This window comes from Engystomops pustulosus, chromosome 6 (assembly GCF_040894005.1).
Source record: "Engystomops pustulosus chromosome 6, aEngPut4.maternal, whole genome shotgun sequence".
NCBI classification, from domain to species: Eukaryota; Metazoa; Chordata; class Amphibia; order Anura; family Leptodactylidae; genus Engystomops; species Engystomops pustulosus.
The window spans coordinates 123,613,434-123,626,965 of record NC_092416.1 but is presented as its reverse complement, the minus strand read 5'-3'; the positions used below and the strand labels follow the sequence as shown (position 1 = coordinate 123,626,965).

The 13,532-nt window shown below is 41.9% G+C and overlaps 2 protein-coding genes across 6 annotated transcripts in view; one reads left to right on the top strand and one right to left on the bottom strand.

Annotated features, from left to right (window-relative positions):
- Positions 1-5,957, top strand: part of ZBTB46 (zinc finger and BTB domain containing 46) — a 29,431-nt gene extending 23,474 nt beyond the window's left edge. For all 3 annotated transcript variants that reach the window (XM_072110855.1, XM_072110854.1, XM_072110856.1), the window contains exon 6: positions 3,935-5,957. In XM_072110855.1, the coding sequence (XP_071966956.1) occupies positions 3,935-4,297 (363 nt within the window). In that variant the 3' untranslated portion in view covers positions 4,298-5,957. The remainder of the gene's footprint in view (positions 1-3,934) is intronic.
- A 2,066-nt stretch (positions 5,958-8,023) lies between these two features.
- The window catches only part of SLC2A4RG (SLC2A4 regulator), a 30,203-nt gene continuing 24,694 nt past the window's right edge, over positions 8,024-13,532 (bottom strand). For all 3 annotated transcript variants that reach the window (XM_072110860.1, XM_072110858.1, XM_072110859.1), the window contains exons 8-9: positions 12,986-13,068; positions 8,024-12,810 (exon numbers count right to left, since the gene is read on the bottom strand). In XM_072110860.1, the coding sequence (XP_071966961.1) occupies positions 12,699-12,810; positions 12,986-13,068 (195 nt within the window). In that variant the 3' untranslated portion in view covers positions 8,024-12,698. The remainder of the gene's footprint in view (positions 12,811-12,985; positions 13,069-13,532) is intronic.

Sequence of the window (13,532 nt, the reverse complement as noted above, 5' to 3'; positions counted from 1 at the left end):
TAAAAGTGTAGAGAAACCTGCACGCTGATAATCTAAGCACATTGTCGGCACTCGGCATCTCATAGCACAGAAAAATCATTGGCAAACCCCTTTAACATAAGATTTTTTTGGGGGGGAAAGTGAGATAAAACAAGGCCTCTTACATCCTACAGGAGTCACATCAACCTCTGAAACGTGATTTACAAGTGGACATAAGACATCACATACCGTATATAATTCTGTATAAGCCGAGTTTTTCAGCACAAAAAATGTCAATAGGCAGCCCAGCACAAAAAAAAAAAAACCTGATATACTCACCCTCTCATGGCCCCGATACACAGCGCTGCTCCCCCGATGTGTGCGTGGGTCCTCTTCTGTCTTCCGCAGGGCGCCACCATGGCCGGGCTGGCTGTATACTACTGGGGGCAGGCCGGGCTGGCTGTATACTACTGGGGGGCAGGCCGGGCTGGCTGTATACTACTGGGGGCTGGCTATATACTGGGAGGCTGTGACCAATGCATTTCCCACCCTCAGCTTATACTCGAGTCAATAGGTTTTCCCAGTTTTTGGTGGTAAAATTAGGGGTCTCGGCTTATACTCAGGTCGGCTTATATTCGAGTATATACAATAATAATAAGGATCTTTATTTGTATAGAGCCATCAAATTTTGTAGTGCTTTACAATATCCTCTCACAAGAGAACGTTCACCTCCACCCACATTAGACTTTGGACAAATAATATAGATGCTTTCTAGGCCATCGCTGCTTTGAAGCTTTGTGGTTTCTGTAGGAAGAAGCCTCTCCCTTAGGGTGCAGAGCTGTACTGGTTACTGGACTGGTCTGACCATTTCCTCCTAAATGACCTAAAACCTTCAGTGTCCAAGGTCAGAAAACAGGTCTGTGCTGGGCGGCTGCTTCCTGTATAGCAGATCCCCATATCCTGTGCACTTCAGGGGGCTCGCAGCTTGTACACAATAGCCAATTTCTGGCTGGTGTCATTATATTGTATGTTTATCAGACGTATAATGGGGGACCTGCAACGCTATTTTGTGCCATGAAGTCTGCTCCTGGAAAAGATGTTTATCTAGCAAACGTACCATTGATGCAGGACCCTCCACAGCTTCCAAGTAGGTCTTGTAAAAAAAAAAAAAAAAAAAACAGGAATTGGTTGTCCCTTTTTAGGAATCTGTTGTAAGTACTTTGGATACAACTTCTGTCCTTTCTTGGGAATATGAAGATAGAATAAGACCCAGTAACACCATTTTGGTTGTAAACAGAAGATCTTCCCAACTGGACAAGTTATTAAAATATTCATGCAGCCTTATCCTTGGATTTGAGGTTTAGATATTTTAAATCTGCTTAAAGGGGTTGTCCAAGACGGTAAAACAAAAAACATTTTGTGAATGGGAGGGGGGTGCTTAAAAAAATAAACATGTACTCACCTCCGCGGTCCTTCCCGGCATCCTGAGCTGCCCTCACTCCGGTCCGTGCCCCGTGCCCCAGTTCCCAGCAACTGTGTCATGTGGGATGGGTGGGCGTGGCCGGCTGGAGGCTTCCGCGCTCGTTTGTTTACATGGGACACAAACCAGAGAGATGGCAGCTCAGGATGCCGGAAGGTGAGTACATGGTTATTTTTTTAAAGCAACCCTCTCCTGGCCACCATTCTTTTTTGTTTCACAGGCAAGATGGATTCCATATTCCCCTCTCATAGGAGGAATTATTGTGCCATTTATCACCCCTATGAGCTGCCAGGAGGGGTGAGTGAGGGAGGGAGGGAAGGTTGGGAGCGCTGTCCATTTCTCATTATCACATTCAAGTTCTGACAAAGAAAATATTTTTTATTGTGCCTACAATATTACTATACTACTGCCCTGTTTTTGTGCAAAAATCTCACAACTGCTGCCTCCTCTATACAAGAAAAAGAAATGACTTCTATAATACTGTCCCTTACGTACAAGAATATATGGTACATGCTACAGTACTGCTCCAATATATCTACTATAATATTGCCTCCCATGTGCAAGAATATACCATAACTACTGGTACTCATAGAAAATAACACTGCTTCCTATATACCAAGTAAAAGCTTATAACTACTAATATACTTCATATATGTGGGATGTTAATACAAATTTATCAATCGTGAGTAACTGTCATACAGAAACTATAGACTGGACTACAATAGCAATAAACCAATCACATACACTTAGAAGTTAGGTATATTGGTCACCAAGTCATTCTTTCTTTATATTGTCTTTATATAACATTAATACACAAGTTCACTTAAAACGCAGCCCCTTTCAATCGATCCTGTTCCGCAAAAGGTGGGAATATTGTCATGTAAGGGACATGAAAGAAGGCTTAGACATATTAATGCAAGGCTTAGCCATTCCATTTGTTTGGACAATATCTGGAAAGATAACAATCTGTTAATGAGAATAAAATGGACACTAATCCTTTTAAGATGGACTGGAGAAGAAATATTAATTTTGGAAAGTCTTTATATGCTGCAGTTATTACTCACTGTGGGATCTGAAGTGTAAGTGATCAGGAGTGGCAACACATTGGCAGGTCTGGGAGCTCCTCTGCAATGTCATATTAGGGCCAGTCATAAGCCATTGCCATATTTGAGTAATTTGGAGAATTGCACCTTCTAGCTCCCTCCTGGCCAAAAAAAACAACCTACAATCCTTATCCCATTTAAACTACTTTATTAAAGCCACACATATTTGGTATTGCTGCACTCCAGTCTATAAATGAGATTCATTATTAAACACTCTTTAATAATTAGGGTAAAAATGCTGGTTATAATAAAGTTATCACATGTGCTGGCACCAATAAAGCGGTTTGTGTTGTGTTTGGATTTTTTTTTTTGGCAATCTTTTTAAATAACATTAGTAAAACATAAAATGCATACCGTAACTACATGGATTGGGTATTGTTTTAAATGTACTGACAGGCGGAATAGAGACAAAGTGTTATCTATGCCTTAAAGTAAATGATATACAATTTAAATTGAAAAAAAAAAATGGAATGCTTGTTTTTTTTCTTCTTCAGTAATAATAGGCATCCTAAATGGATGCAACCACAAAATACAATGTGTGTATTAAAAAAAAAAAACACAATCCCTCAACTAGTGATTTGATGGAAAAATAATCTTAATGTTTTTACTTTAAAAACTAGAAAATGAATTGTTGCACCCATATAGGTGTTGAAAACAATCTTGTAATGTCCTACTCAAGAGGGCCTAAGGCTACAGTCACATCTTTACTTCTCTCTTTTTCTGCTACATTCAAAGCATAACGACAAAAAAAAATGAAAGCTCCTTGTAGTCCCGTATCCACTTATGTAAGACAGTCCCATTGTCAGTAACAGCCTCAGAGTAGGGTGTCTCAGCTTTTTGGTTTAGAAGAAGGTATGATGCCCTCAGTTATAGCCTCTCCCTGTCTAGTAGAATGGCCTATGTTCTCTATCTAGAGTGCTGATAGGTATTCTCTGATAAGGAGGGGGATTGGACATCATTTTACAGAATAAAAACATTGGTGCTCAAAACAGTTGTCACCTGTAGACAGTGAGTGATTGTCATTTTGGATGCTCCCCAACGTGCTGCTCAGGGTGGGGCAGTAGCGATACCTGATGGGAGCTGCTGTTCTTGTCTCAGGGCCGTGGCCCCGCTGCCACTGCTCCAGACTCATTACACAGCCCGGTCTTGCGGTTGCTATGACAGCAGTGTCTGCTCCTTCTTAGAGTGTCCTCTGCTGTCATATAATTGCACAACCATCTGTCTCCTCAGCCATGTCTCGTTCCCATGTAACCAGAGCCAGCCTGTGGGACCGTCTCATCGTTGCTGTTCCTCCTGGGGTGCACACCCATCTGCCTATGAGAGCATAGTCATATTAACCAGAATCATGCTGTGTGATCAAGATGTTCCTAAATTTTATAATCTCTCTTTCCAGGTTCACAGTAAAGATAAAAAATATGTATGCAAGGTGTGCAACCGCGTCTTCATGTCAGCAGCCAGTGTCGGTATCAAGCATGGCTCCCGGAGACATGGAGTGTGTGTAGACTGTGCAGGCCATGGAGTGGCCCGAGGCAGCCATTCCCCAGATGCCATGTACTCAGGAGAAGCGCACTATATAGAAGATGTGGATGAGCTCAAAGTGGATGACGACATGGGTGCGGATGAAGAGGAAGACATCAAGTGGAAAGATGAGGCGGAAAACTCCCAGGATGACGTCATTCTAGAGGATGACGAGATTGAGGACTGCACACCGGATGTCAGCAGGGGGCCGATCAAGGAGTTTACCTGGATAGCATAGAGGGGTGAGAGATCGGATCTCCTATGTGATCTTTTATGAAGGTTGATGGAGTAAATTTAGTCTCAACTTGGGGGAGAACAATGGAGCCCAATCCCCCTTTACACAAATGTGATATCACTGGAAAGGACCTGGTCATGTGATGTGTACGGGCGCATGTATCCTGTCACACGGTATCCAGGCCTAGCCGTCCTTAGAAGAGTACAGGAAACATGATTAACTTGTATTGTCCACAGTGTACAGAGTCCCATCTCCTCTGCTCCATGACACAAACCTCCAGTGGTGGCAGAGGGAGCAACAGGAGACATTCCCAGCAAGATGACAAGTTTTTTGTTTTAATCTTTTCTTAATTCTTGCATCCCAAATCTCACTACCACTCCACCCTGCATGCTTGCTTCTCACACTGCTGGTTGTAAGAGCAGACACTTTTTTTATTTGCATAGCTGAGGTTTGTAATATTTTGTAATTGCTGAATACAATCAGTGTATGAGGTGCCCCTCACCTGTGCCCGAAGACATGGTGCCACCACAGCCACCCATTAGCACTTTGGCCTATGCTCTGGGATAACATCATCCCCATATATTACAAAGGGAGAGGGAGGGCACAGAGGCTGGTAGATCGCTGTCCCTGCAGATACAATCTGTCAGAATAACACAGGAAAGGAACAAAAAAAAAAAAATCACCCGTCTGGGGAGTTGGCTTCTTCTCAGCCCTTCCCCCATAATAATTCTATTACCAGCTTCTTGTTAGATGCAGCTGGCTGCCCACTTGCTGAAGATTATACTCTTTTTATAGGGAAGATCAGATGAGACCCGAGAGAAGAGGCGGGTGCCCAACATGGCCACAGTCGCTGTATCTGCTCTTCCAAGTCTATTTATAACCATTTCCCCTTTGCACATTTTTTCTGTAGCCAGTAAAATTCTCCCTCTGCTCCCCCAGACAGCGAGGAGGAGGAGGAAGGATGTGTGTCTAATAAGAGGTTCCTGAAAACCACAGGCACAGCGCAAGCCCCCAAACTCCGAGTCAGGCTTCCTGCATTGCTGAGACTTGTAGTGCAGCCACAGCTTACATGACTCCAGAACCAAAGTTAACCCATAATATCCTGGGGCGTACCATTTCAGAAACAATGCAACAACTGGAAGCAAATTATTATTATTATTTTTTTAATTATTGTTGAGGGTTTTATTCTTCCAGGTTAAAGTAATCATTTGAATATTATATTTGGGGAAGGGGATTGCTATGAGTGCTGCGTGTATGCTTTTCATATAGATTATACATATATTATTTATTTTACCACCCCCCCCCCCCTACCTTTTCACACACACACACATTTTCAAAATTATAAATGTAAAAGAAAAAAAATATTTTTTTTTTGTTTTGCAAGACCGTGCAATGTTCATTTACAATTATCTTTTTGTTGGGATATACTATATTATATTGACTTTAAGAATTATTATTATTATAAACTTGTGTTTGTGACATTGGAGATGTTTTAATATTTGGGTAGGTGGGTGGGATCTAGAGACCAGAAAAGAGGGGGTAGGTGACAAATTTTGGCACTTAAGGAGTGTGTCATTCTTGGTCTCTGCAGTTAAAGGGTTAACTGGCTGGGTTAGCTTTAGATATTGCAAATCAGTCTAAATAAAAACAAAAACTGCTGCTACCTCTCCTTTACTGTGTGTGGGTTTCTTATGGATATTTTCTGACCGATACTCCCAAATCCTTCAGCTCCTGGTACCTAAGCAAGACACCCAGAATCCTCAGGTCCACCTGAACATTCCATTTATAGGTTGATACATTTCTGCAACTTTGTGTTACAGTTATATCAGAAATTCATCAGTTAAAGAAGTTCCATGGAAATGCTTGTGATCGGTAACTATCAGCATGTGTTATGTAAATTATGCAAAACAAGTGGTACCAGATACCTATTTTGGTTGAAACTCATATGTGATTGGGACAAGCCCCTCCCCATTCTGATTGAATGCTTCAAAACAGAGCTCAACTGGAATGTGTGACTACAGCCAGACATGTTTTAACCCTCTGACTATAAAGTCTATTTACTGACCGCAAGCAGATCTAAACATAATGATATAAGAGATAGAAGCAGAACCCTCCACAATGGAAATGCAATAAAGATTTCATCGGCCGCGGTCCAACGTTCAGATATTATGTTGTAGTTCCATCCACGATAGAAGGATAGCAGACAGATATCCTGATGATTCTCACCTTTCATGCAAAGGAGTTATTCACCTATACAGAGTCTATCCCCTACGTCTCAGAGGTACTTGACATAAGACAGTGGTATGCTGTCTGGAGGTGAAAAGTATCTTGTACACAGTTCAATCTTTACATCGATTGTAACAATCTTACAGATCTTGCCACCCATGACAATGGCTAAAATAGCTTCCACTAAGCTGCAGTACCACCCATTGACAAGAGTGGCAGTCTCTGAAAGAAGCCCAGTCTCCCCACCGCAGATTAAACAAACATATAAATACGTCAGCCTGCTGTCTATAGGAGGGGGCGGGCGTGCGGTCCGTCCAATGCACTGCTTCTCCCATGGACCGCCACTCCATGGGCCAGTGGTGACTGCCAGGCTTCATGCAGCAGTCAACGCCCCCTCATGAATACACCAGACCGCTGTGAGCTTGCCTATTGTTCAGGGCGGCAGTGTCTGCTAGAATTATTGGAGGTTTCCGATAACACTAGCAGTGTAACACTGCTACATCTGTTGTAGCTCTAGGAGCAGTTCCTAGTGCCTTTTTTTATGGGTGACAAGTCCTGGAATACAAGTATAAACATTTTTCATAGTCCTGCTAGTAATACACACAAGGGTAAGGTCGTGCAGATCTCCAAGGGTAATACCCAACACTGTCTGCAGCTTTTCATGGTCAGAACAAATGACAGGTTTCCACAGAAGTTGACCATTGGTAGCTGTACTGTTAGAGTACGGTCTAGCAGAGAGGATTGCAGCCTTGTCTTTACAGATGTAGCATGTATGCCTGCAATGTAGGTCAGGGAAATGCTACAGGCAAATTGGACAACATAGTCAGCCCTGTCCCTTAAAAAAAAAAAAAAAACTTACAGGGCAAGGCAGACCCAAGAAAATATTTACTCTCAGTCATTATAAAACATATTTCCTTCTTGGCTTGTTTAGAGGAAAGAAAAAAAAAAAAATTTTGTGCAAAAACTAATATAAATAAATATTTACTACTATCATCCACTACGAGTTTCAATATGAACAGTACCAACCAGATTGTGTAGTATTCGGATGTCATACCTTTAAGCCACCACTATGGAGTGCTAACAGAATACAGTGACTTCTCCCTAGTGGTGGCTGCAGGAAGAAAAAGGTCATCATGAAATGGTTTCTGCATGGTAGAAAAAAACCCATCTCATGTAAAAGATGTATCATGGAATTATTACTCACCGAGAGGTCCAGAAAGTTTGCTCTGCTTTTATTTCCTGCAACAAATAATGCACCTACCATTGCACGCTCCAATTGCCATTCTCAGATTTCCCAAATTCTTCCAAAGCAAATCTGTCTAAATGGTAAACTCTGACTCTTGTTTCACCTTATATTTGGGCCAACACTGCTCCAGGAAAGCTGGTCCATCATATAGGTTTGTATTCCCAAATAATAATAAAGCTAAATAAAAGCAGAGGGGATACTATTCATGTACCAGTAACTGTTCAGAACTTTAGAAGGGAAACAAGGCAAACTAGGAATTACAAAAAGAAAAATCTTTAATTTTATTTAACAAGATAATTGACAAAAGGTTTAGCTCTGTGCTTGGCACATTTATCTCCATGAGGTGGCGCTGTGTGTTTACAGTCACAGCTGCACATATGGAAGAAACAGTTACACAGCCTACACCCGTCCATTACACAAATACAGACCCCTCTCCCCTGGACGTAACCTCCGCTGCAGGTGCAGATACTTCATCCTTCTCCTGTGCACACAGAGAGCATGGTGCTGCTCCTGCAAGCCTAAATATCCCATCCCTAGTGCATGAGAAGACTTCCACTCCCACCCCAGACCCTTCCCCCATATCTAGGTCATGTTTTCCCAGGCCAAACTTAGTGCAAGAACTTTTTATAAAATAAAGCTTATTTCCTTACTTTTTACTTCACAAAACTTTGGAATGTGCTGTGGGAGCTGCCTGGTGCTCAACCCTTCTCTGTGCAACGTCGCCTCTACTGCCAAGCAGCTCTAGCACAATGGCCCACATCACACATGGCACGATGGCGCTGTACATCTCCTGCAAGCACATGTACAACGCTGCTGCCATCATGGTGACTGCTAAAAAGGAAAGATTAATGTAATAAAACCAACTGCCACACAATGGCTGCCAATAGTACTAGATATAATGGATGTAGAGTATTCATCAGATGGTAATACATATTACATGCCGGAGAGACATGCCATCATACCCAGCTATAGGGATATCTTCCCATATGCATGCAATACATAAATGCAGCCCAATATTTCTGTCATTTACAGCTTATATGGCGCGAAAACCTGGCAGCACCTGCAGATCAGTGGTGAATCCTCTAATGTCAATGGCTGGCTAGTTTATATGGGGTTGTTCCTCTCTACTATTCCATCTTCTACATGTAGTTCTGCTAACATCGCCATTTACATGCAGTTAATAGATCCTACTAAGACATGAATTTTCAACAAGAATTTCCCCAAGTGGACACCACTGTAGGTCTGTGTTCCAAGTTAAAATCAATACATATTATGCAGAGTATGGCAAAGACCAAAAGAAGTTACATTGCGGCCAGCTTCCTCAACACGGGGTGTCATAAGCCACATCTCCATTCTGACATCTAGACCTCAAAACTGTAATAAAGCATTCTCCCTCCAACATCCAACAATATTCCCACATCTCTGCAATACAGGATACTCCCTCTTACCCCATCAAAGTCAACTTCATCCTCTGAATTAAATGACAAAGAAAATTATACAAAATTCCTCTTAAAAAAAAAAAAAAACACAAAACAAGTTTCTACAAACTGTCTCTGACTAGGCAAAGGTAGTGGCGAGGTTGCAGAATTTCACCTGCTTCCTGAAGAAAAATAAAAAAGACTGGAAGGAGTCACATGATCATGTGCAAATTCTATAAAGCACATCCCTGCCTATCCTTCGATTATTGTGTAGCACTGCCCCCTACTGACCGGGTGGGATATTGCACTGTACAATCTATGATCTGCATACGTCATTGTGCTTGTGCCCTGGGCAGTCTCGTTTCAAAAGAGTTAATGCAAAATGCTTCCTTAAAAGGGACCCACTGTAAACTGCAAAAAGAAGAACAAACTTTCCCTCCATGACTGCAGATGACGGATATCAGGCAAATCTTTAGCGGCCATGGGATATCCCTCAGGCTGCATACATGACAATTGTCATTACACATACTATATAATCTACATTAAACAGCTGGGTCCAGTTTCCGAGTCTATATGGCAATAGGACTTGGACTGTTTTACCAACTGTTACAATGGAAGCAAACCAATAGTAAAGCTTCAATAGGATGCCATTGCCAATTGCTGCACACAGTGTACTTAAATTGCACCAATCCTTTAATTTTAGAAATAAGCTGTCACCTCTACTGACAGGTCTTATATTCCCAAGAAATAACAAATCTGGAGCATCTTTTCTTTCTATTATACGTTGTGCCCTTCCATCTAAGTTTTACACACACATTGTAACCAGCTTGAGGATCTTCCTACCAAGTCTGCGGCATTATAAGAAAAGAAGTTCTAAAATGGTAACTTCATTGGGACCACAACTATTTCAGGAAAAGTGACAGGTGCATAACTACAAGCAGATTACGTTCATATGTTTGGAGGGGCGTTGCAGACCCTGATTGATACACATCTTAAAATAAGAAACTACTGGTCTTTTTTGTGTGGAGCTCAGGTGTGACCAAACCCTGTGCATCCCCTAAAGTTGCATTCCAGCTTTTTATTCTTTCTGGTGCAGTCTCCCGATTCCTATTCTTTTCTTTACCATATACAGGGTTATAGTCTGAGGAGCTAGTGGCCATATGATAGATACTGGAACTGCAGAAAAGAGATTTAAGGGAACCATTATTATAACTAAACATTTTTATTGTGAATCAGAGGGTAACTCAAAAGCAGCCTAAAAGCCTGTTCACATGGGAGATTTAGACATAGCTTTTCCATTGGAAAAACTAGCTCCAAAATCTACCTCCTATCATGTAGGGCATGGTTTTTGTTTGCAAGGAAAAATAAAAACAACTATCCCCATTTTCAAAAGGTTTACAAAAAAAAAAGGATATATTGACCCCCTATACTAAGGATACCTGATGAAGAAACAAATCCTCGAGAGCCACTTTAAAGCACAGTATAGAACTCGAGCCACCACCAAGTGGAGCTCACTGCATAAGAATGCCTAAGCTCTGCTCCTAGCAATGTCCGAATTTAAAATAAAGACAAAACCAAGTTTAGAATCCTGAACTACAGACTTTCTTCCCATTTCTTTCTTCATGTGCAAAGTCATTTGAGACTTACTAAGCTAAATGTGGAAGAACTCCGGTACAATTTCCATCACAAAATTGGTTTAAGACACTTTTTGTGTCTCCCTTGAGAGAAGTGATAAATTATGCCAACATTATGGTGCAAAACATTGGTCTTAAAGGGGTTGTGGAGAAGTATATCAGCTAATACATACTAATATACATGTAGTAAAAGTTCTGCACCAGTTTCTTGATATGTAGAGTGACGTCTCCTGCCTATTACCCCATCAGCCAGAGCCAGGAAATGGCCGCAGATGGAGGGTCATGTGATGTCTATTTGTCCATGAACAATCACCCTATCAGGACCTTGATGTTATATTCATGAATATTATCAAAGTGCTGGCGATTGCTCATGGTCAGTGTTCATATGACCCTCCATCAGGAATGTCTGGCTGATCAGGTAAAAGACATTTAACAGATGTGTATTGGTAAATTACCTAATATCTTGCCCCCACACTTACACACACATTACAAAAACCATAAGGTAAAGTGTCCTTTACCGTCAATGAAGATGCACCAAATTTAATCATACAAGGTGAGACACATCCTCAAGCTGAATGGCTCTAGATTGTACCTGGTCTAAATTATAGACAAGATTAGTAAATCCGCCCCTATGATTTCAAAGACAATTCCCTCCTTTGCTCTTTAAATATGGATCCTGGTCCCATGTGCTAAGTATTCCTGGAGGGAGTCAGGTATGTTTCTGCCCTTACCCCTTACAGTTCCTGAGATGGTACCGGAGAGGGCAGTGAAATGTATGACACAATTATATTGCAGTGGGCATAGATGAGATTTTTGCAGCCGTAATCTCATTTTCAGAAAGTAACATCTTTCTGTAAGGTAGGGGAGAAATATTACATCCATCCTCATACTGTATATATTCTATATGTATCATGGGGAGAAAATAAAATTAAAGTAGCTTATATCTGTTAAATACAATAATACACCTCTCACAGCTCAGTTCATTCATGTAAGGGATGAGCGATTTTGTTTTGGTGGAGCTACATACTAAGGAGCTCACTGTACAGTTCACCAGGAGTCGAGCCCACGTCCTTTTAAATCTATTCAGTCTGATGCTTGTATTTCTCCCCCATCTAAAGGTTTAAAGGGGAGTCTGCCAGAAGCCTTACCCCTACCGAGCCAATAACAGCCATAAGTAGGGAACACACTTTTGTAGAAAAAGCCTAATAAAATGTATTTAGGAAACCCAGCCCCGTGCCTCCCCGTGTATAGATTAGTGGTTTTACTCGACTGTTCTGGCATTGGGATAGCCCTGAGGACATTGATGATTTATTTCTACACTTGTTATTAGCCAAGTAGGTATACAGCATCTCACAGAATCCCCTTTACAAGCCTTAAAATACTATTAACAAAATGTGCCTCGTTGCCCACCCCCAACCACTGTCCAGAGCCTCCAAAAAGTGCAAAGCATAGTGCAGCAAGAATTTAAGACAACCCTACAAATATGGGGAAAAAAATGTAAATACCCCCCCCCCCCCAATCCCAGTCCCGACCCCAAACAACACAGCTCCTTTTACCTCATAATATCAAAAATAAATCCCATCTTCTCACCCTCGCAGTATAGTCCATCAAAAGGAATCTCAGAAATTGGCAAAGCATTACCTGAGAAGAACCTCCTCATGGCCATCTAGGCGGGGTCCAGCCCAAGAGAGGGCAGCTCCAGACCATAGAAAATCCATGTATAAAAATATTAGGTGTATAACAACAGTGCTGAATCATCAGGCTCTTTCACAAAAGGCAGGGAGTAAAACTGAGTTTTCCCAGGGACAAAAAAAAATTAATCAAATAAAAGCTCAGTCATGCCCCCTAGGGGCAGTTCAGGTCAAGCGGCTGCAGCACTTTCAGTCAATGAACCTCTGACAGGCCTTCTTCCAGCGGCAGGCGGTGCACCACATGTCTTTCCGTTCCATCCCGTATACCTTTCGGCATTTCTTGGCTTCCCCGCGGGGCTTCCTGGGGAAGAGGGAAGAAGCAGTGGCCTGGATCAGAGGCGTACCTCTAGTACTTGCCGAACACTTAAAGCGTGATTTTACATGACAGGTTACATCACACCACTGAGTAGCCCCCGTCCCAGGCACACCACAATGTACATTACAGAGACACAGATGGAGGAGTTTGTGCTGCTCACCGAGTCCCGGGCACTTGCTTTGAATTTGGAGGAGCGGTCAGGATCTGCGGCCTTTTCTCACAGATATTCAATGTGGGGCGAACCTAAATGTAAATTGGAAACATAACCCTTAGAAAGATCCCGGGGGTATTTTCACATAAGGGCCAGTGGATTAAGTGCTGCTTTGCTTCACTTTGCCATAAATATTGTGGCCTGTAAGCAAACAATGATTTACACAGTTGAGGACTTTGTGCAGTCACCTTACCATGGGCACAACTACCACAACTGGAGTGCCGACTATGGGGGGTGTGACCTTTGTTGTGGTGCCCAGTTTAGACCATCTAAAAAGGAGGTATAAAGTAGGAACCCGATAGTATTTTACAGCACAATAATTAATAATTGCAGTGATAAATTTAAAATTTGACCTTGTGTTCCGGGTGCAAAGTTTGATTCTGACATTGTATCAATTCATTTAAGTTTGCCTGTGGTCATACCCTCAAACTATGTTCACCAGCTAGAAGTATAAGCCCAGTTATTGGTGAGAAGGAGTGGTATAAGGTTATCCGCA